The sequence below is a fragment of the Cervus elaphus genome, chromosome 32 (genome assembly GCF_910594005.1).
Source record: "Cervus elaphus chromosome 32, mCerEla1.1, whole genome shotgun sequence".
NCBI classification, from domain to species: Eukaryota; Metazoa; Chordata; class Mammalia; order Artiodactyla; family Cervidae; genus Cervus; species Cervus elaphus.
Window position 1 is genome coordinate 14,939,401 of NC_057846.1, and position 20,366 is coordinate 14,959,766.

General features: G+C 41.6%; 1 protein-coding gene across 1 annotated transcript in view; it reads left to right on the top strand.

The window, feature by feature from the left end:
* Window positions 1–19,456, top strand: part of AGPAT5 (1-acylglycerol-3-phosphate O-acyltransferase 5) — a 44,839-nt gene extending 25,383 nt beyond the window's left edge. Inside the window, exons 5-8 of the mRNA XM_043893585.1 lie at window positions 2,014–2,104; window positions 9,872–10,033; window positions 15,778–15,901; window positions 16,888–19,456. Of these exons, the coding sequence (XP_043749520.1) occupies window positions 2,014–2,104; window positions 9,872–10,033; window positions 15,778–15,901; window positions 16,888–17,113 (603 nt within the window). The 3' untranslated portion in view covers window positions 17,114–19,456. The remainder of the gene's footprint in view (window positions 1–2,013; window positions 2,105–9,871; window positions 10,034–15,777; window positions 15,902–16,887) is intronic.
* Window positions 19,457–20,366: the final 910 nt, after the last annotated feature.

Consider the following 20,366-nt stretch of genomic DNA (forward strand, 5'->3'; position numbering starts at 1 on the left):
TCACGGTGCCTCCTTTCCCCATGTGCTCGGTGATCTTTGTTTGCTGTTGATTATATTTGGAAAAATTATTTGCAGAAATCAGCTCGAGCATAAGATGAAAGAGAACACTGGCATTTGTTTTAGTCCAGTCCCTGGAGGCGCCTCTCCCCTGGGCCCACCCGAGCCCAGGCCTGAGCTCAAGGCTCCCTGGACCACCCAGGCCGTGCAGTGAGACAGGGCCTTCTGAGACCTGTGTGACTACCTGGCTGGCTTTTACCCCAGGAGTGTGGCCCTTTTGGTGCTCCCTTCACTTCTGTTTCACTCTTACTGTTTCTTACGGAAGATCTGTGGCCTTAGATGTCTGTCCCCTTGAATCTCTTAGAGCTAATTTCTTCTCTGGGCTTGCTTCTGCTTCTCTGTGTTTGCTTTGGTTCTGGTCTTACATCTTGTCAGCTCTTTGCTGCTCTTAGGATGGTGTTATATCCAGCTTTCTAAATTGTTTTCAGTAGGAAAGTCAGTTCAAAGAACCTGCTGTGTGCTGTGCTTAGTCGCTCAGTTGCATCCGACTGTTTGCAACCCCATGGCCTGCAACCCGCCAGGCTCCTCTGTCCTTAGGGATTCTCTAGGCAAGAATACTGGAGTGGGTTGCCATGCCCTCCTGCAGGGAATCTTCCCAACCCAGGTCTCCTGCACTGCAGGCAAATTCTTTACCAAGAGCCACCAGGAAAGCCCAAGAATTCTGGAATGGGTAGCCTATCCCTTCTCCAGGGAATCTTCCCAACCCAGGAATTGAACCAGGGTCTCCTGCGTTGCAGGTGGATTCTTTAGCAGTTGAGCTACGAAGGAAGCCCTCAGATAACCTAGTCTTTCACTTTGGGCTCCCAGAGAGCATTTCTGTTTTTCAAGGGCGAGAGTCTAGTGTTTTGGTGGTCACACAGTGACGCTGAGTGATGGACTGCCAGGCTCGCGAGGCAGCACTGCAAGTGGCTGTCGCTCAGGTCACTGTGGGGATGAGGCCACGTTCATAGAATCTGGGTGGTCGCTTCACTATTTAATATTTAAGTGCTGTGAAACAGCTAAGTGTTTCTCAGACTCTTTATTAGGCTCTTTTGTTTCTGAAAGTTAATCACATAATTGCAAGGTAGAATATATTTATAAAGTCAACTTCCATGTGACTTTATTCCTCACTGAAATCAATGATTAATGATTAAATCAGCTCTTATTCACTAGTAGTATTATTTGAGAAAGCTTTCCAGGTGGTGCTAGTGGTAAAGAACCTGCTTGCCAGTGCAGAAGACATAAAAGACTTGAGTTCAATCCCTGGGTCAAGAAGACTCCCTGGAGTAGGAAATGGCAACCCACTCCAGTGTTCTTGCCTGGAGAATCCCATGGACAAAGGAGCCTGGAGGGCTATAATCCATGGGGTCGCAAAGAGTCAGACATGACTTAGCACGCATGCACATTATTTGAGAGACTGCAGGATTTTTTTTCCAAAAGTTACTAAGAAATACATCTTCTGAATAAACATTGCTATGTGAATCTTTTGAAACATGAACACCTATTATCTTTTATATTATGGAGATTTATATATTTATATATGGTTTCCATCAGATGAGGTGTACTTAGGGACCCTGATGTCTAAAATTTGCACCTTTTCAAAAGTGATTTTACAAAATCTTAGTGGGGGGAACCTCTTTCATTAATGAATTGAGGCTTTGTATGAGTCAGCATTTCATGGCAAGCTTTTAAATTAGCAAATATTAGCATGTAATTAGAAATGTTGTTAGATTATAAATGACTGACATCTGAATAAATGTAGGACTGCATTTCAAATATAGTCTATGCTATGTCATGACTTAATTGAATTTGTGCGTTTTGGTTGTTCTGCTTGCAATAAAGGTCATAGGTAATTGAGTTTTTTTTCCACCACCATGGGAAATACTCTTAGGATTAACAGGGTTATCATTGGTAAGTTAAAAGCAACAACAGAAACACTCACATAAAACAAACCAATTCTTCTTTATGTCTTCACAGATGTATCTTGTGATTTTTCCGGAGGGAACAAGATATAATCCAGAACTAACAAAAGTCATTTCAGCTAGTCAAGCATTTGCTGCTCAAGAAGGTAAGTAAAAAATTAACTACATTTGAAACTATTATTTTTAAATGTGTCTAAGAGTAAATTTAAGTGCTTGCTGTATATATATTCCGGTACCATAGATTCAGGTAGAATCTATCCAGGGACATGATTATTTAGATGGAACCTTTGTCTGCAGTGTGGCTACTCTGTGATGGACAGAGTTTCTGTTCTGTAGGTTGACAGACCTAGACTAGAATCCAGATTCTGACATTTATTAGCCATATGGGCGTAAGCTGCCTGATGTTACTGAGCATCAGTTGGCCCACCTCTTAAAAAACATATAGTCAACTCTCCAGATCTGTGGATTCTACATCCATGGATTTAGTCAACCACAGGTGGAAAATATTTTTAAAAATTTTTTTCAGGAAGTTCCAAAAAGCAAATCTTAAAATTGCCATGCTGGCAACTATTTATATAGCATTTGCATTGTATCAGTTATTATAAGTGGTCTAGAGTTGATTTAAAGCATATGGAGGTTGTACATAGGTTATATGCAAGTACTCGGCCATATTTACATAAGGGCCTTGAGCATCTGGGGATTTTGGTATCCAGGGAGTGGGTGGGGGTGGGGTGGTCTTAGAACCAGTCCCTTGGGGATACTGGAGGGGTGGGGGGCCATGCTTGTTCCCATGGGTAAACCTAAATCTGTGTAAGGATTAAAGATAATGTGAAGCTTCTAATGGAGAATATTACACAAAGTTAGTCTACAGTACTTAAAGCTATTGATGTCCCCAGTAACGAGGATGTTCTTAGCATCCATCTTTTAGAGACCTGGATAGCTGATATACCGGTAGGTGTACAGTTTAGCCAGGTGGGCTGTGCCCCCAGAGGTGTCTGGGAGGCTGGCTGGATCACACGGGGTCTGACTGAGAGGGTGCATTGTCGCAGGGCTGGCCGGGGCCTCTGCGGTGCTTCTGAGAATCTGCTGTGTGTCTGTTCTGACCCCTATGCAGTGAGCAGTTGAAATGGGCTGGTGCATCAGAGAAAGAGAGTGTTTGCTTCTAGTTAATTTTGGTTAATTAATCATGCTTGGAGGTGGAATCCTTGGTGCTCACTGAAGTTCTCTCCCGAGATTTCTGTCACGCTCGTCTCCTTTCCTCCCACCTTTCTGGCGCTTCCCACTTAATCTCCTCTCTGTCCTCTTCTGCTTCATCCTTTCCTGTTTCCTGTGCTGTTTCCCATGTCTGACCCGGGTCTCTTTCGTTTATTTCACTGTCTGTGGTCTTCATGGTGGCCCTCTAAATCCATAGCACCCTCCTCTAAATCCATAGCTGTCACCACCATTTGTTTGACTGCTGATGCCTCACAGAAAACTGTCTCTCACCCACATGTGTCTGCACGACTCTCGACTTTCCTGTACAGTCGCCCAGTAGAGCGTTTCACTTGCCTGGCTCAGAGGCATGACCCAGCCTGGGCGTGTCAAATGCAGGGCTTCTCTCCCCACTCTACGCCTGTCAGCTGGGCCTCTCTCCCCGAGGTTCTCCCAGCTTTGCGTTATGGTGTATATCAAGTGTCCTTCTTGAACCAATGTTGAGTCTTAGATGAACATTAGCTTTGGGCTGCATTCTCGGGCATATATTATTCATATAACCTTAGACAGGTTGCTTTATTTTTTGGTCTGTTTTCTTATTTGTATCAGGAATTATCTTCTTCATAGGGCATTTGTGAGGTTCAGTGACATAATGTTTATAGAAAGTCTGATATATGTATATTACATATACATACCTTTACTAAGTCATTATTTCTAACTTAGAATGTGGAGATTTGCCACAGGTGAATCTATTAATAATGGCAAAAAGCTATAGCTGATCCTAAGGGATAAAATAGAAAGACTAATTCCTTTAAGAAATAACTTATTTTACAAAGCAGAGGAGTCCTTATACGATAGTGGATAAGGACACATGTTTGTGATGTATAAACAGGTGAGGTGGGAGAAGCACAGACAGTGGTCCGTGGGAGTTGAAGGGAAAGAGAACCAGCTGACAGAGGGTGTCCATCAGAAAGGTAGAATTAAGACCGACACGTGTGGTGAAAGGAAGGGATTCTAGGTGTAAGAAACAACTCCAAGCAAAGACATGGAGTTATGAGCAAAGAGTTTGATGTCTTCAAGCCCAGGATGAGCGAAGAAGAGCTGTGTGAGTTCAGCCACCACAGAAGACTCTGGATTCTGTCTGGGCATGGTGGTCTGGACTTCATGCCAGAGTTGAAGGGAAGTCACTGAGCAAGTATTCTTTTTAATTAGTTCATTGTGTTTTATTTAAGAAGTCGCCATCTTAATTCCCTTGTTCTAAAGTATGTGATAACTCAGCCTACAAGAGTTTGTGGGGAATAGGGGGAAAGGGTTCCATGTCCAAGTGGGTTTAGAGAATGTTGCATTTATATCCTTTTCTTGGAGAGTTATTCGCATTCGTATGTATTAGTCTCAGAAAACTTCTATTGTAAAAATGTCTTATTTTGTTTAAGGAGCTGTTTACTAAATTTATATAAGAAAGAAAACAATGACCTAGAATTGTTACACAAAATTTGGGGTTTTTATGGAGTAAATTCTTAGGATTTCAGAATATTGCAGCTCTCCTAAATTATTCCTTCTCTAACGATTCTACATTGCTGAGCCCTGACTGTAACAAAATATATATTTTACTCTTTGAAGCTTGAAAGAGTTTATAGGTGAACTTGTTTGAGACTCTTCATAAAGTCTCAAGTTATGAAGGCTAATAAACTATATAAATTTTCAGAAACTCTTATGTGTCATCTCATGCCCACTTTAATTCTGTTTGGGAATTAGAATTTTATGTTAGATGAGATGAAAAAGAAACAATAAACTTAGTATTTGGGAATTTTTTTATTGTTACTTTTCATGTGTCTTGTAAAATCTGGTACATTTTGTTGTGATTAAGGAATCAACTGTCTTGGAACATGTGTTTTTAATGAGTTGAACAGAGTGAACTTGGGAGAAGTTAACCCTGAGTGCTTTAAGTCCTCATAGACTGCTTATTTCATTTTTTATTTCTAAATATGTAACACAGTCTGCTAAGGTGGTACCACTAGCTGTATAATGTCTTTCAGGAGTTTATGATTTAATAGGAGAGAGAAAACATGATTGTATTTATTATTCACTGATGTGTAACACATTATCCCAAACTGTAGTGACTTAAAACCACAAACATGTATTATTTACATTATAAATTTAGTAGCTTATATATAACTACTTAGTTACTTATGTTTAAAAAATCCAAACTAATTTTATAATGCTAAAGCAAGTACTTGTAAGTAATTCTTAAAATAGCATAATAATGTTATATACTATAACTTTTAAAATCTAATAATACCTTAGTCACCAGTCACTGACCATTACTGGTCTGTTCATTTTTCTGTGAGTTACAGATCTTTCTCAGTTACCAAAAGGGGAAAAAATGAATAATTTTTCTCATGGATACAAATTTTAACTGCTAACTAACTATTCTTTAAATCCTGTAACTGGGAAAACTCGCTATTTATTAAAAATATATTTTCTTATAACTCTAATGGTAATTGTTTTCCACCACACACAAAGGAAGTTGATTTGTGAACAGTATAGCTAGAAAGAGTGTTTCCTGTTTTCTTTCCTCTTAGCTCACAACTAAATGAGATTGCTTGAAAATAAAAACAAACGAACTCATTTTTCCAGCTGTTGAGCTAATTTTTCTTCTGGAAAATTGAAACTTAATAGCACTTCTTGTTTGTTTGTTGTATGTTTTGCTTCAAAACATTAATTCTGCTCCTAAAGTACACCTTCATTTGAATCTGACTTAGTAAACCAGTAGAAAAACAAACCAAAACCAACCTTTTTCAATTCAGATTTTTAACATTTCATACTTGTTTACATGTGGAAGTCATTACACCATATACCACTGATGTGGTGATGGCTGGTTTAAGAGGTAGGAGTGGTGGATGTGGGTATGTCTGTCTGTCTAATAAATCCTAAATATTTCAAGGCCCTGGCTATCACTATTTCCTAGAAGTATTTTCCTTCAAAAATAATGTTAGTCACAAAATATGTTTGTTTATAATTGGAGCTGTTATTTAAGGTATGTCTGTATTAGAGTGTTCTTAGGTTGTTTTGTTGGATTATAATTGCTTTACAAAGTGCATTAGTTTCTGCTGTGTAGCAGTGTGAATCAGCTGTACCTGCACCATCCGGCCCCTTCCTCCTGGGCCTCCCTCCACCCCTCAGCCCACTTGTCTGGGTCATCCCAGAGCCCTGAGCTGAGCTCCATGTGCCTTAGAGCAGATTCCCACTGGCTATCTGTTGTACACATGGTGGTGTGTATACGTCAGTGCTTCTCTCGGCTCACCCCACCTCTTCTTCCCCATGTGTCTGCAGGTTCCTTCTCTACATCTGCATCTCCATTTCTGCCCTGCACATAAGTCCATCTGACCCATCTTCCTAGATTCCATGTATATGCATTAATGTACGATATTTGTTTTTCTCTTTCTGACTTATTCACTGTATATGACAATGAAGACTCTAGGTTCACACCTGTATCTCTATAGATGACCCAGTGTTACTCTCTACTTCATAGGTTGTTAGATTAATGATGTCTAAATTCCCTTTTTACTTGAAACTGTTAGTCATTCCTTTAAAGAAAGACTTATTCATATTTCCAAATAAATTAGTTCACCTTTGGTCATCTATCCAGTGGGCTTTCCCCCACTTTCTACCCTACAGGCCTCTATCTTGGCCTTTCTCCAGCATGCTCCTTTTCCTCAAGCTTTTACCAGTTGGTGTGAGTAAGTGAAAAAAATGTTTAAGTGTGAGTAATGTTTTTATGTTGGGTTCCCAGTTGGCACAGTGATAAAGAATCCATCTGCCAATGCAGGAGATGTGGGTTCAATCCCTGGGTCAGGAAGATCCCTGGGGAAAGAAATGGCAACATGACCTAGTGACTAAACACACACACAGACACACACACACACACACACACGAAAGAAATGGCAACATGACCTAGTGACTAAACACACACACACACACACACACACACACACACACACGAAAGAAATGGCAACATGACCTAGTGACTAAACACACACACACACACACACACACACACACACACACACACACACACACACACACACACACACACACACACACACACACACACACACACACACACACACACACACACACACCCCCCTCATCTCACTTGACTCCCGAAAATTAAGTATAAGTCCTCAGAATGTGTGTGTGTATGCTCAGTCACTGAGTCATATCCAACTCTTTGCAACCCTGTTGAATGTAGCCCGCTGGGCTCCTCTGTCCATGGGATTTTTCCAGGCTGGAGTGGGTAGCTGTGTCCTTCTCCAAGGGATCTTCCCAACTCACGGATCGAACTTGTCTCCTACTTGGCAGGAAGATTCCTTACCACTCAGCCACCTGGGAAGCCCTGTGTATGTCTGTATGTATATATAGCAACATATACACATACATATATAATATAAAATTTCCTACTTGGATCAATAAAGATTTTCCATTCAGTGGTATCATTTACTTAACAACAGAATTTCAGTTCTATGAAGCATCACCATGTTGGCCCTCAGGGAGAAGTTTGGTCAAGGGTAAGCTAGAGTATTGTTAGTGCCAGCTAGAAGTCAGGAGATCTGGAGGTGGAAGGAAGGCAAAGCAGATACTAAAACAGAGTTAGATGTTGACTAGGAAGAATTAAGTTAATTCGCTAACATTTTCCTGTTTCAGGCCCAGGGGTTTTCTGAGAGGCAGCGTGGTGGGCTCAAGCTCACGTAGTTCATTACGAATGCCATCGTGAATGCCTGTTGTTTGACTCTGTACTGAAATTCTAACTGGTCTCTATAGTGTCATTGTGAAATTAGTTGTATAATAATGACCCAAGGTTTGGGGATAGTGGAGGGGCCCCATGCCTTCCACAGTGAGAACATTCTGCCTTCACTTCCTTCACCTACTAGTGATGGGTGTTTCTTACTCTTCTGCCAGTTGATTTTCCCAAACCTTAGTTATAACTCATTTTTAGGGAAGTATTACTTTTCTGTCTTCTTACCTTCTTACTGTCTTACTGACTTACTTAGATTCTAATAATTAACTACCACAGGTGATACCGTGGAACTGTGGACTTCATAAAGTTGGGTGAATTCCAAGAGCAGAAAAGGAAGTATTAACTAATTTAATTGACAAATGTTTCCCAGCCTGGTATACTGTTCAGGTTTTTGTTATAAGTTTGTGAATAAATTAAACTGTTTCTGCCCCAGGGACTCAAGTCAGATATGTGGTTGTGGGAATCTTTTTCTTTCCCACACCACTCTGCATTTTAAAAATTCTTCTGCAGGAAGATCCCAACATGCTATAGCTGTTCTTTCTTATGCAGCTAATTTTCCCTGGAGAGAAGCAGTAGAAATTGAGCTTTTTTTTTTTTTTTTATGGTTTGTTTTCATGTCACTTTTTCAGAGAGCTACACTTTTCTGTTAAATTGTCAATAAATATTCTAAACCAGGAATGGGGGGGGGAATAGGAAATAGGAAGTTCAGTTCAGTTGCTCAGTCGTGTCCGACTCTGTGCCGCCATGGACTGCAGCTCACCAGGCTTCCCTGTCATTCACCAACTCCTAGGAAATAGGAGGGAAAAGGAGCCAATTCTTAGCACTCATGGGAGCACTGATGAACATGTTGAATTATTGTGTACAAATGGTAGTATTTCTGACCTAAAGAAACTTTTAAAAGTGTGTGTGTGTATAAATAATATACCCAAGAGAATCGAAATTGTACTTTCATGCCAAGACTTGTTTGTGTGCATTGTTCGTATGCAGTTTACATGGACGTCCATAGCTGCGTTGCTCATAATAGCCAAAGGGCAAAAACAACCCAGACATAGGTCAGCGAGGCGGTGGATTAACACAATGTGTTATATCCATACAATAGAATATCATTCAACCATAACAAGTAATGAAGTACTAATGTACACACCAGACACAACTTTGATCTCATTTATATGATTTGCCCATAATTGGGAAATCCATAGAGACTGAAAGTAGCTTTGTGGTAATGGGGAGTGAAGTGAAGGAAGAGGATACGTGCTGTGTCTGCTGGGGTGAAAGGTCTTTAGAGTAATGAAAACGGTCTGGAGTTTGATAGTGGTGATGGTTGTATAGCCCTTTGAATAAACTAAAATCAACTGAATTGTATACTTTACAATGGTGAATTTTATGGTATGTGATTTAGATTTCAGATTTTTAAAAAATGTTTACTGAGAAACTAGATTCTTCAGTTATCCTATAAGTATCAGGTCAGTATTTATATGTGGCTCACATCAGCTCTTAGTTCAAATGCTATATAGTCGGGGTTGTTTGGGTAATCGCACTCCATCTCTACTTGAGTAGAAATAGAACTGAAAGAATCTTGGACTTGAAGTCAGAAATTAGGAATTTTATTCCTGAATCTTGAGTTCGCAGGCAAGGTGCTACCACTTTTATTCTGTCGCCAGAAATGAGGATTGTATGTTTGCTGTTGTCTGAGTTTTCCAAATTGGAGGGTTTCTGAGAGGCTCTAAGCTTCTTGAAGGCAGGTTTTCCAACAGCTTCCTGCATGGTCTTGTACATGTGGGTATGTGGTAAGTGTATTAAATGAATGTTGGCTTAAATTGAGTGCTGTCTAAACTTTCCTATAAAAACAGTTTAGAAGTTACAGTCTGTTACCAGGGTGTTTTGTAACTAATAAGTGGCCATGCTGACTCAACTTCTCTTCTAGGCCTTCCAGTATTAAAACATGTGCTGACACCAAGAATAAAGGCAACTCACGTTGCTTTTGATTCTATGAAGGATTATTTGGATGCAGTTTATGATGTTACAGTGGCTTTTGAAGGGTCTGTGGATGATAAAGGGCAGCGGAAGAAAGCGCCATCCATGGCTGGTAAGTTTGTTTTCAAGTAAGTCATATATGTTTATGAATGTGGGATATATTTTTTAAAAAGGGTAAGTGTGTTCTATTATGTTACATTGATATATTTTCAAAATATGTACATTTGGTGTATTTTTTATTAATCTGTAACGGCAGTAATTTCTTTAGCTCTGCCCGGCTGTCCCATTAGTCCTTTGGATTTGCCCAGTATCGTTAACTCGGCCTCTTTCTGCCCAAGGTTCACACATAGAAATGGAAAAGCTACATAAAGCAGAGGAAGGACTGACCAGGGAAAATGCTAATAGCAAAACTGAGTTGTGCCCTCATGGTCAGTGTTCTCTTTGTGTGTGTTTTTCATGTAACATTTGTGAACTCTATTATCACAGACAAGAAGAAGGACCGTCACACATGACTTTTTCTTTTTTCAACCATGGGCTCAGTATTAAGGACCTTTGGGCCAGGATTTAAGTGGGCAGCATGCTTTAGTTCAATATAAACACACTCTTGACTGTTGGAGACCTCTGGATGTGGGGCTGGGCAGCAGGAAGCGTGTGGAGTTTCTCGTCCCCTCTTCAAGGTAGCGGCCTCGTATTTCCCCTTGGCAGCTGCTGGACGTGGAACCGGCTTGCTTGTCTAGCGCATCTCAGCAGGATGTCTTGAAGGCAGATGTTCAGAAGGGAGAGTGACTCCCAGAGGAAGGAGGGGAAAGGACAGGGGGGTGAGCAGATTGTGGCTGAACGGTGGGAAGCGGCCAGCGGCGGAGGAAGGGTACCCGGAGGGGCCTCGTCTGTGGAGCACTGACCGCTCTCATGACTCCCTAACCGCAGAGCGAAGTGGGAGCTGCCGCAAAAATGTGCGGGCTTGTCTACCAGACCCCATCCCCCTGGCCCCCCCCACCCCGGGTACCCCATGTCGTCATCACTTGTGTATTGTAGGTACAAATTTAATTTACAAACGAAAGGCAACATATAATACTTTTTACTCTTTTTGAACCATTGAAAGAGTCCCTGATTGAGTTTTACATTTGAAGACGGACATACATGTAGTTATCCAACAGTATTGCCATGAGTTTATCAAGCATTATTTAGAAAACAAGACTGAATATATTTTTTTGTTTATGGATACCAGATGTAATTCCCATAATAACCTTTTTAGAAGGCTGCTTTTATTGAGTCGAGGTCCCACGGTAAGAACCCATGGGCCGGGCAGCGTCCCCAGGGTCCCCAGGGCGCTGCTGTGTGGGGACGCGGTGCCCAGCCCGAGCTCCTTCACGCCGTCGCCTCCTGCTTGGGGCCCTTGGGGCTGCTGGCTTCCTGCCCATCATGGAGACCCTCCCACACTGCCTGCGGTGGCTTCTGAGACTGGGGGCTGAGTGTAGGCCGGGCCACCTTCCTGTCGTCGCCCTCATCCGAGCCTGTGACCTTCTCCCTGACAAAGGCGCCCCTCATCGCTCACAGGGCTTTTGCACTCCCAGGGCACAGCGTGTGTGGAAGGTAGCACTTGGTGTTGGTGAGTCCGTCTCCTCACAGTTAGCCCAGAAGTGCCTTTGGGGGCACACGTCTTAGGCCTGGGTTTCCCAGGCCCGGCCCTTCCTCCCACCGCTCCGCTTGTTCAGCACCTGAGCTGGCTTTGGGTCGTCTGGACACAGGGCCTCTACTTTTGAAAAGGTTGGCTTTTCTCTTACACTCAGAAGCCACATGCAAAAAAATTATTTCATTTCAGTCAATTAAGAATAAATATTTCTTCAAGCAAAAACACACCAGAGTAAAACCATAAGACTGAAGACAAGGGGACGGCAGGAAAAAAGACTAACTTCCTTAATGTACAAAGTGTGCCTATAAACTGATATGATCAGTCACTCAATAGAAAAATGAGGAAAGGGTAAGAACAGCCAGTTCACAGAAGAAAATTGTTCATAATAAAAAAAATTTACAAAACCCACTGAAATGTTGTGAAGTAATTAGCCTCCAACTAATAAAAAAATTAAAAAAAAAAAAAAAATTTAAAAACCATTTTTTGCTATCAAACTGGCAGAAACCCCAAATAACAGGTTAGATACCATGCCTGTGGTGAGTAGAGTATCCCAGGGACTTTTGCACTTTGTCGATAGGAGTGCAGCAATTTTTTCCACAAAGTTGCCAGATCGTTCATTGATGTGCCATAGGCCAGTGTTGCTCCCAGCCCTGCAGGGGAATTGTACTTCTGTCCGAGTTCCCTGGCGTGCCTCAGCCCGGCCGCTCACAGGCTGTTCTGAGCCGGGGCGGGGCTGTGTGCCGGTGACCCTGCGGGGGTGAGCCTGCGGGGATGACCCGCATCTGGCAGCCGGGGCCTCCCAGCAGAGCCGGAGGCGGGAGGCAGGGAGCCACGTCCTTCCTGTTTCATGGTCCGTGTCATCGTAAGGTAGGTACGCTCAGGGCCCATCAGGGTGTCCTGTGCTTCGCCTGGTCTTTCCAACAGTGTCCAAGTGCTCTTGTGGACAGAGTCCATTGGGCAGAGGTGAGACAGGGCCATTTGAGTGATTTATAACTCCTGTTTCTAAAATGAGTGCTATACTGGAAGAAATTGTGAGCTAAAGGACAACAATTGATACTCTAAGTATGTTATATAATTCTCAGGTAAGTTTTTTCTCTTAATATTTTTTAATAAGAAAATGAGACATACTTGAAGGGGAAAATTACAGGTAACTCAGAAGAAGGAAAAAAACTCTACAAACTCACCTGTCCAGATAAAACCCCAGATAACACTTCAGATATTTTTCTCAAAGTCTTCTGTAATGTCTGTATGTTGGCGTATATATCTGCCTGTATGTATTTATGTGTGTGTCGTTCTTTTTTTTTTTTTTTTTTGGCTTAAGAGTGTGTCATGAACATCTTTACATGTCATTATGTACACTTAACATGATTTTTTTAAATAGCTACGTAGTGTTCATTGGTGTGCACATATAACCATTTACCTACTCAGTTTTCTGTTGGGTTTAGGTCACATTGTTCTTCTCTTGTTTTCACCCAGAGGGACGGGGGCAGGTGATGAGCCAGGCAGGGAGCAGAGTGGGAGGCAGGCTCGGGCCCAGCCCCAGCTCCCCGCTCAGCCCGCGGGTGCCTTGGGCCCCTGGGTTCCGCTCTGCCCCTCTCGCCCGGCTCCACAGGCACAGAGCACCGTGACCCGGTTCCTCCGGAGACTAGGCCTTGTAACATGTCTAGAGCCTTGGAAGACTTCCTGTACAGCTCTGGAATATCAATATACTCTAGGGACCTGCTGGGAAAGCTGGAGTCAGAAAAAAATTACACCTTAATTAGAACAATTTTCCCTACATTCCCTAAATATTATGGGATAATTTTTGCTCATGCCCTGTGAAATGTGCCCCAACTAAAATAGTTTTTACCAAAGTAGATATAGGAGCTTATGAAATACCGAGGGAAGTATTTCCGTCACTCATTCCTTGTCTCTGGTGGGAGCACCTCCTGGGTGTCGCTGGCGCTGAGCTGAGCTTGTATGGTCTGTATCTGGATTCCTGACCACAGGGACTTGGCTTGACTCCACTGCTGATGACACTGGGGCTTGGTCCCTTCACCCCCACGAAGGAATGATGGTCCTGGCCTGCAGAGGTGCACGAAGGTCAAGTGAAGTGATGTGCATAAATGTGTGTTGTAAATACCAAAGCACTATGTACATTCTTAGGTTTTCCTAGTGGCTCAGACTGTAAAGAATCTGCCTGCGACATGGGAGACCTGGGTTCAATCCCTGAATTGGGAAGATCCCCTGGAGAAGGGAGTGGCAACCCACTCCAAAATACTTGCCTGGAGACTCCATGGACAGAGGAGCCTGGTGGACTATGGTCCACGGGGTCACAAAGAGTCAGACACAACTGAGCGACTTTCGCATGTACCTTCTAGGTGAGAAAAACCCAAAAGCACCCAGGGGACCTTGAGGGTCCTTTCTCACACTGGCGTCTTTAAGGATGGGTGGCATGTTCCAAACACTCGAGTTCACACACACTCATTTCTGACCCCAGAAGTGCAGCTGGTTTCGTGTCCTTGCAGATTCTGTATGTCTGTGCCCCGGGACTCGGGACATCCGGGATAAATGCAGTGTCAACCGGACACCCGCTTTAATTAAGGGGCAGGAAATGTTAGGGGCAGGTGTAGGTGTAGATGATTAAGTGAAAGCAGGAAAGTTGGTGTCAGCTCCTGCATTTTTACGTATCAGAAATAGAAATAGGGTGAGGTGAAGAGCCACGTGCAGACAGCAAATTCCAATCAGTGACACTCCAGTGTGCTGGGTCCTGTCCTGCCCCTTCACCCTCACGACAGCCTCCCAGGCCGGGTCTGCTACTGTCACGTCTTGTGGCTGGATGCCGTGGAAAGGTGTGCAGAGAGGCTGCACGCTGAGATCTGCCCAGGCAGGTGAGGGGTCAGAGCCCAGGCCGCCTGACTCACTGTCTGTGCTCTTCACCCGTGCACAGTTCTGCTCCTGAAAGCACTTCCTACGCTGGTCTTTGGTTTAAAGAAAACGGAACTTGAGGAGAAGAAAGAGGAAAATATTGTGAAAGTACAATCTTCCTATGGCAGTGTTTTGCACATTTATCATCAAAGCTAGTTCACTCCTAGGAGTATATAAACAATAAGATAATTTTTGATGACTGAAATGCGTTACTGAGGCTTGACACCAGAAGTGGAGGAAAGCAGTTGCAGAGAGAATTCACAAGAAGAGCTGTGTGTGGGGTCCAGAGGTGGAGCCCTGAAGGATCAGCTTCCTGTCTTCCTCCAGCTGCACAACACACCAGCCAGTTTCCTGAACACACCTGTGAGCACATTTCCACTTGAGATAAACAGTCTTGTTCCCCTACTTGCATGCCCACCCAGGGAACATAGTAGTCCCTTAAATCTCTTAGCAATATTTCCTTCTCCAGGAATTTAACTATGTTAGCATTGTCATGTCTTCACAGAAAGTCACATCCAAAAAAGGAAATGTCCGGGCTCAAAGTTCTTTCTTATCTTGGAATAAATCCTGACCTCATCCCTTGTGCAACCTGGGCAGAAAAAAGGACTGTCTGCTAATTTTTAGGTTAGCATTTTTTAGGAACTAGCTGTTGAAAGGCCCAGAGCTATTCCACAAAAAGAAATTGGGTTCCCAGAGCAACTAGAATATGTTAAAATACGGCAAGGATCAGGAAAGCAAGGCGTATCAGTGAGTAGAAATCACTGGCAGCTCACGGAGCTGGGGGGTGGGTGGAGGCCTGCGGAGTCGTGGCAGGAGCTACAGCTCAGTGCTGGGGTCTGAGGGGTGGGGTGGCTCCGTGTGCCCAGTGCTTTCCCAGGCATATCCATCCTGTCCCAGTGACATGTGACAAGCACCGGCTTGGGAACAGAGACCGGTGGCCCCATGAAGGCGACCTGTGGGCCCAAGGGTGGTTGGCATATGGGGATCCCTTTAGAGGGTGGGTGCATACTTCTGGTAGAGGCTAGCCTCCTGACTGGGCTGCCTGTACAATTTGTTGCAGTTGGTATATGAGAAGTACCATCTGGTTGATTAACTCATGACCTAGGTAACTATGGGAGACTTGGAAATTATACTGCTTCAGCCTGAAACCCCAGACCACCAGTTTGTAATCTTTCTTTTCTTTTTTTTTTTTTTTTTGTCTTTGCTAAAGAAAGACTCTGAACTTTGTTTTAAAACTTTTAAACCTCATTTTCATTGGTATTTTATATAACTGAATTCTAAACTAATAAAAATGAAATATTTTTGTTTCTTGTTAGAATTTCTCTGCAAAGAATGCCCAAAAATTCATATTCACATCGATCGTATAGACAAAAAAAATGTCCCAGAAGAACAAGTATCCATGAAAAGATGGCTTCATGAGCGTTTTGAAATAAAAGATAAGTGAGTAATGACAGTTCTCGCCCTTCAAATACATTGGCTCACTATAGTAAACAATGTGAAACAGATTATTGTCATAAGAATGCTTTTTACAAACTCAAATCTCATTCCATGCTTCCGTCTGTTCATGTTTTAACCTTGACAGTTATAAGTCACTGTGAAAAATCTTGTTATGGGGGGCTGTCCATCATTATTTACCGCATTTCAGTAATTTGTGTAAGATGTAAAGTTTTTTATACAAAAAGAAACACACAGAAAGCTTTGCATTGTGATGCTCCAGGCCTGGAGGAGGGTGTCTGGCCTGGCCAGTGTGGCATGGAGAATCCGGCCATCGGTGGAGGATGGTGCCTCACATGGATGTGGAACTGACCCCAGTGCATTTGTTGGAAAAAGAAGGGGCAGTTGACATTTTTGTGACCAAAGTGTCTTTTTGCTGTTAATGTTTTGGGGCCTAAACAGTTTCTGGGGTTGACCCAGTGTCTCTCCTGCTGAGTGCTGACCATTATTCTAAGTACCAGGTGGGGGCCTCTGGGGGCAGGGGATAGTGAGTGAGACTCCCTGTGATTTATACAAATTCCTAAAAGTAGAAATTTTAGAATTTTGTTTTTAGGAAAATAAAAACTGAGCTCTTAGGTTTAGAGATGATATTTAGACATTGAATTTTCTTGGATGAAAACTTCAGGATATATTACTTATTCACTGTTTGTTTGCTGTCAGTGGATATTTTTCCTGTTTTTTGAATGCTGTGTTTTAAATATTGATACTGTTTTCCCTCTTCTTGAAAAAAGTGGAGCTATGAGTTATAGGATGCACCATTAAAATGATTTTTTTTAATGTCTAGAAACTCCAATTAAAGCAACTCTTTGGGTATTTCCTTATAAGGACCTGTAACTTCTCTAACAGGCACCCAATGAATATTTGTTGAATTAAAATATTGAAATGACTAAATCTGAAAGTTAAAGCAGTTTTCATTTTCATTCTGGCCATAGATTGCTTATAGAATTCTATGATTCACCGGACCCAGAAAGAAGAAACAAATTTCCTGGAGAAAGTGTTAATTCTAAGCTAAGTCTCAAGAAGACCTTACCATCATTCTTGATCTTAAGTGGTTTGACTGCTGGTTTGCTTATGACTGAGGCTGGAAGGAAACTATATGTGAAAACCTGGATTTATGGAACCTTGATTGGCTGCTTGTGGGTTAGTATTAAAGCATAAACGAGTAGCTGTCTCCAGGCGGTGGGATGCGCTACGCTGTTTATTGTTGGTGGCTGCACGTTACATCTGATTGCTCCTGAATTTAGTAAGAAGTGTAAATAAAGCCTTGTTGATTGAACATTGGATAAAATAGATTTTCTGACTAAAGCCAATATTCAGCTGGTCTTGGGCAAACATACATGGTTTTGCAACTTTAGTCCAGAAGCTGTTGGAAAGGGAAAAGGTAAACAGTTTATATTATTCTTGCCATTTCCTATGAACTAATGTCAACTGCAGAAGATTGTTAGGATTGTATAATTTGTTGTGTTGTAATTCAAATAGCTGCATTCATGAACATTAATTTGCAATATATTTTGCTGTATTTGTTTTCTTTTTTTTTTTTTTTACGACTTGACTGGGCCAATTCTTATCACTAAAGTACTTAGTGTCTTGCAACTGTGAAATATTTTGCCTTTTGTTTAATTTCTCCAAGTCAATGAAAGAAATTATAGTTAAGAATCGAGAAGGGCACAAGGAAAGGGCCGGGGAATGTTGGTGGGAGAAGCTCTGTGTTAGCACGGGCTATTATTATATTGTGTTATTAGTTGATTTCACTTGATATTTGCAAAGTAGTATTTCTAATATTTACTGAAACAGCTTCATTTGCACACCCTGTGCTCTATACAAAAGAATAATGTAAAAAAAAGAATTAAGTTAAAATTGTGATCCTGATTCATTGTAGTGGAACTTTAAATTGCTCAGCTTTTTGAAGATTTAGGCTAAGCTCCTAGAACTTCATGACATTTGTGCCATAAGTACTTGAAAACCTTAAGATTTCCTGTAATTTTTTATGTCGAAATAATCAGTGTGAACCTTTGTTAGACCTGAGTCCACAGATATTTAAGATGGTGGGAGCTCTCAGACACCTGACTAGACTTACTAGCATGTGCCTTTTGCCTGTTACCCTTGGGTTCAGCAAAATGTCTAATCCAAAAATCTTGTTTTTATGTCATCATGGTCGGTTTCCGTTGTACTTGAGTTCCTTTCCTCCAGATCATCAGCAGAGGTGCTGCCCACAGCGGCCGCGGGGCCTCACCCGGAAGCGCTGTGTCCTGACGCAGGCCTCACCCGGAAGTGCTGAGTCCTGAGGCAGGCTTCAACCGTTTAAGCTCTTGTGAGCCGCAGCAAAGACATTTTGTGTTGTTTTATGTCAAGAAGGCAACTTCTTGAATACAGACTTAATCCATCAGGACAGAGTGTATTTGTTTAGTTCCCATTAGTGTTAATGGGGCCGCGTAATTCATCTGAGTCAGCTGAAAAGAAGAGTGATCTTTCAGGAACCAGTCACACAGTTTTCAGTCCTGGAACAACAAACCCTCAAGAAGAGGACCTTTTAAAGTGTGATCTGCTCTACTTTTATGTTACAATTCAAGCTTGATTGCCTATTAGTCCCTTAAGATACCCATTTCTGCTTCCGGGTAATGGATTTTTCCTGCAAAATTGTATCAGTGCCCCAGATGAAATACATCTGTTAAATCATGATAAACAAAATAGAAATAATAATTAAGATAAATTTTGTCTGTTTTTCCAGAACCAGAGTAAGTTATTTCAAGAAACCCCTCTGAAAAGTTGGGTAGTATGAACTGGTTTGTGCATAGTTTAGTATGTGTATGTATATACACACACACGAGTGTGTAATGTGTGTGTATACACACAGTCCCACAGGATACCATCGGCCTCATTATAAATGAGGTGCAAGTAAAAGTTTTGTTCTTATGCCACACTGCAGTTTTCTCTTACCCTCTAAAGTGAAATTATGTCAATGTCATGTCTTTATTAAAATACTCTTTAACAGTCCTAAAGTTAGAACTATTTCTAATTAGATCACAATAAATGTAAATTGTGTAACTTATTTTGAATGTCATGGATATGCTCTAAATTTAAATTTTAAGAAGCAATACCACTGGAATTATGTTGACTGTAACTGATTTGAAGAAGGCCAAGTGAGCTGCACAAGATACTTGAACAGCATGTTTCTTATAACTATCGTTATATTTTTCTCACAAAAGGTCTATAAAATGTTCAAAATTTTTTTGTATCAAAATATTTCAAAAATTAGAAGCTTCTTTTTAACATGTATTGATATGACTTGAATTATTATTTTCTGAAATTAAGATCTCCATATACCAGTAAATCTTTTCACATAATATCATTTAAGGTTTTGTTTATATTATTGTTGACTTACAGCTAAGTTAATTGTTTTTTCTTTAAAAGACTGCAGTCAATGTGCATGCTTTTATCTTTTTCACAAAAGGGTGTGTTTGGATGAAAGTAAAAGAGAATAAAATCTTTCACTGTCTCTGATGTCTGCCATTTAACATTTTGTGACTCAAAACTTCACCAATGGTCTCTCTTTACATAAAATAGGCCTCATGATTGGCTCTGCATTCTGAAATAGTTTTGAGTGATTTTTTTTTTAAGTACATTAAAATCTTCAAAATTGTGATACAGTGTGTTAATTTGGATATATAATGTCATCCATATATTTTATAAGATGTATGAATGAATGTTAGTCGCTCAGTTGTGTCTGACTCTTTGTGACCCCATGGACTGTAGCCCGCCAGGCTGTTCTGTCCATGGGATTCTCCAGGCAAGAATACTGGAGTAGGTTGCCATTCCCTTCTCTAAGGGATCTTCCCGACACAGGCAGATTCTTTTCCATCTGAACCACCAGGGAAGCTTGTAAGATGTATGGCAATTATTAATTGCTTGACAATTTTGTAATTACTAAGATACCACACTGAAATGTGTCAGATGCTTAAAATTAGCCAGGTTGGTGAGTCAAGTACAAATCTGACTGATCCTTACATCACATGTACTGGTGACTTCTTTCATCTGTAACATTTCCATGTAATTTTTTTTTTCGCTTTACTGTCTGAGCCACCAGGGAAGCCATTTTTCATTTAGAGTGGTACAATTCTCCTTTATATCTAGATTCAGTTCAGTTCAGTTCAATTGCTCAGCTTCCCTGTCCATCACCAACACCCAGGGCATACTCAAACTCATGTCCATTGAGTCGGTGATGCCATCCAACCATCTCATCCTCTGTCATCCCCTTCTCCTTCTGCCTTCTTTCCCAGCATCAGAGTCTTTTCAAATGAGTCACTTTTTCACATCAGGTGGCCAAAGTATTGGGAGTTTCAGCTTCAGCATCAGTTCTTCCAATGAATATTCAGGACTGATTTCCTTTCAGATTGACTGGTTGGATCTCCTT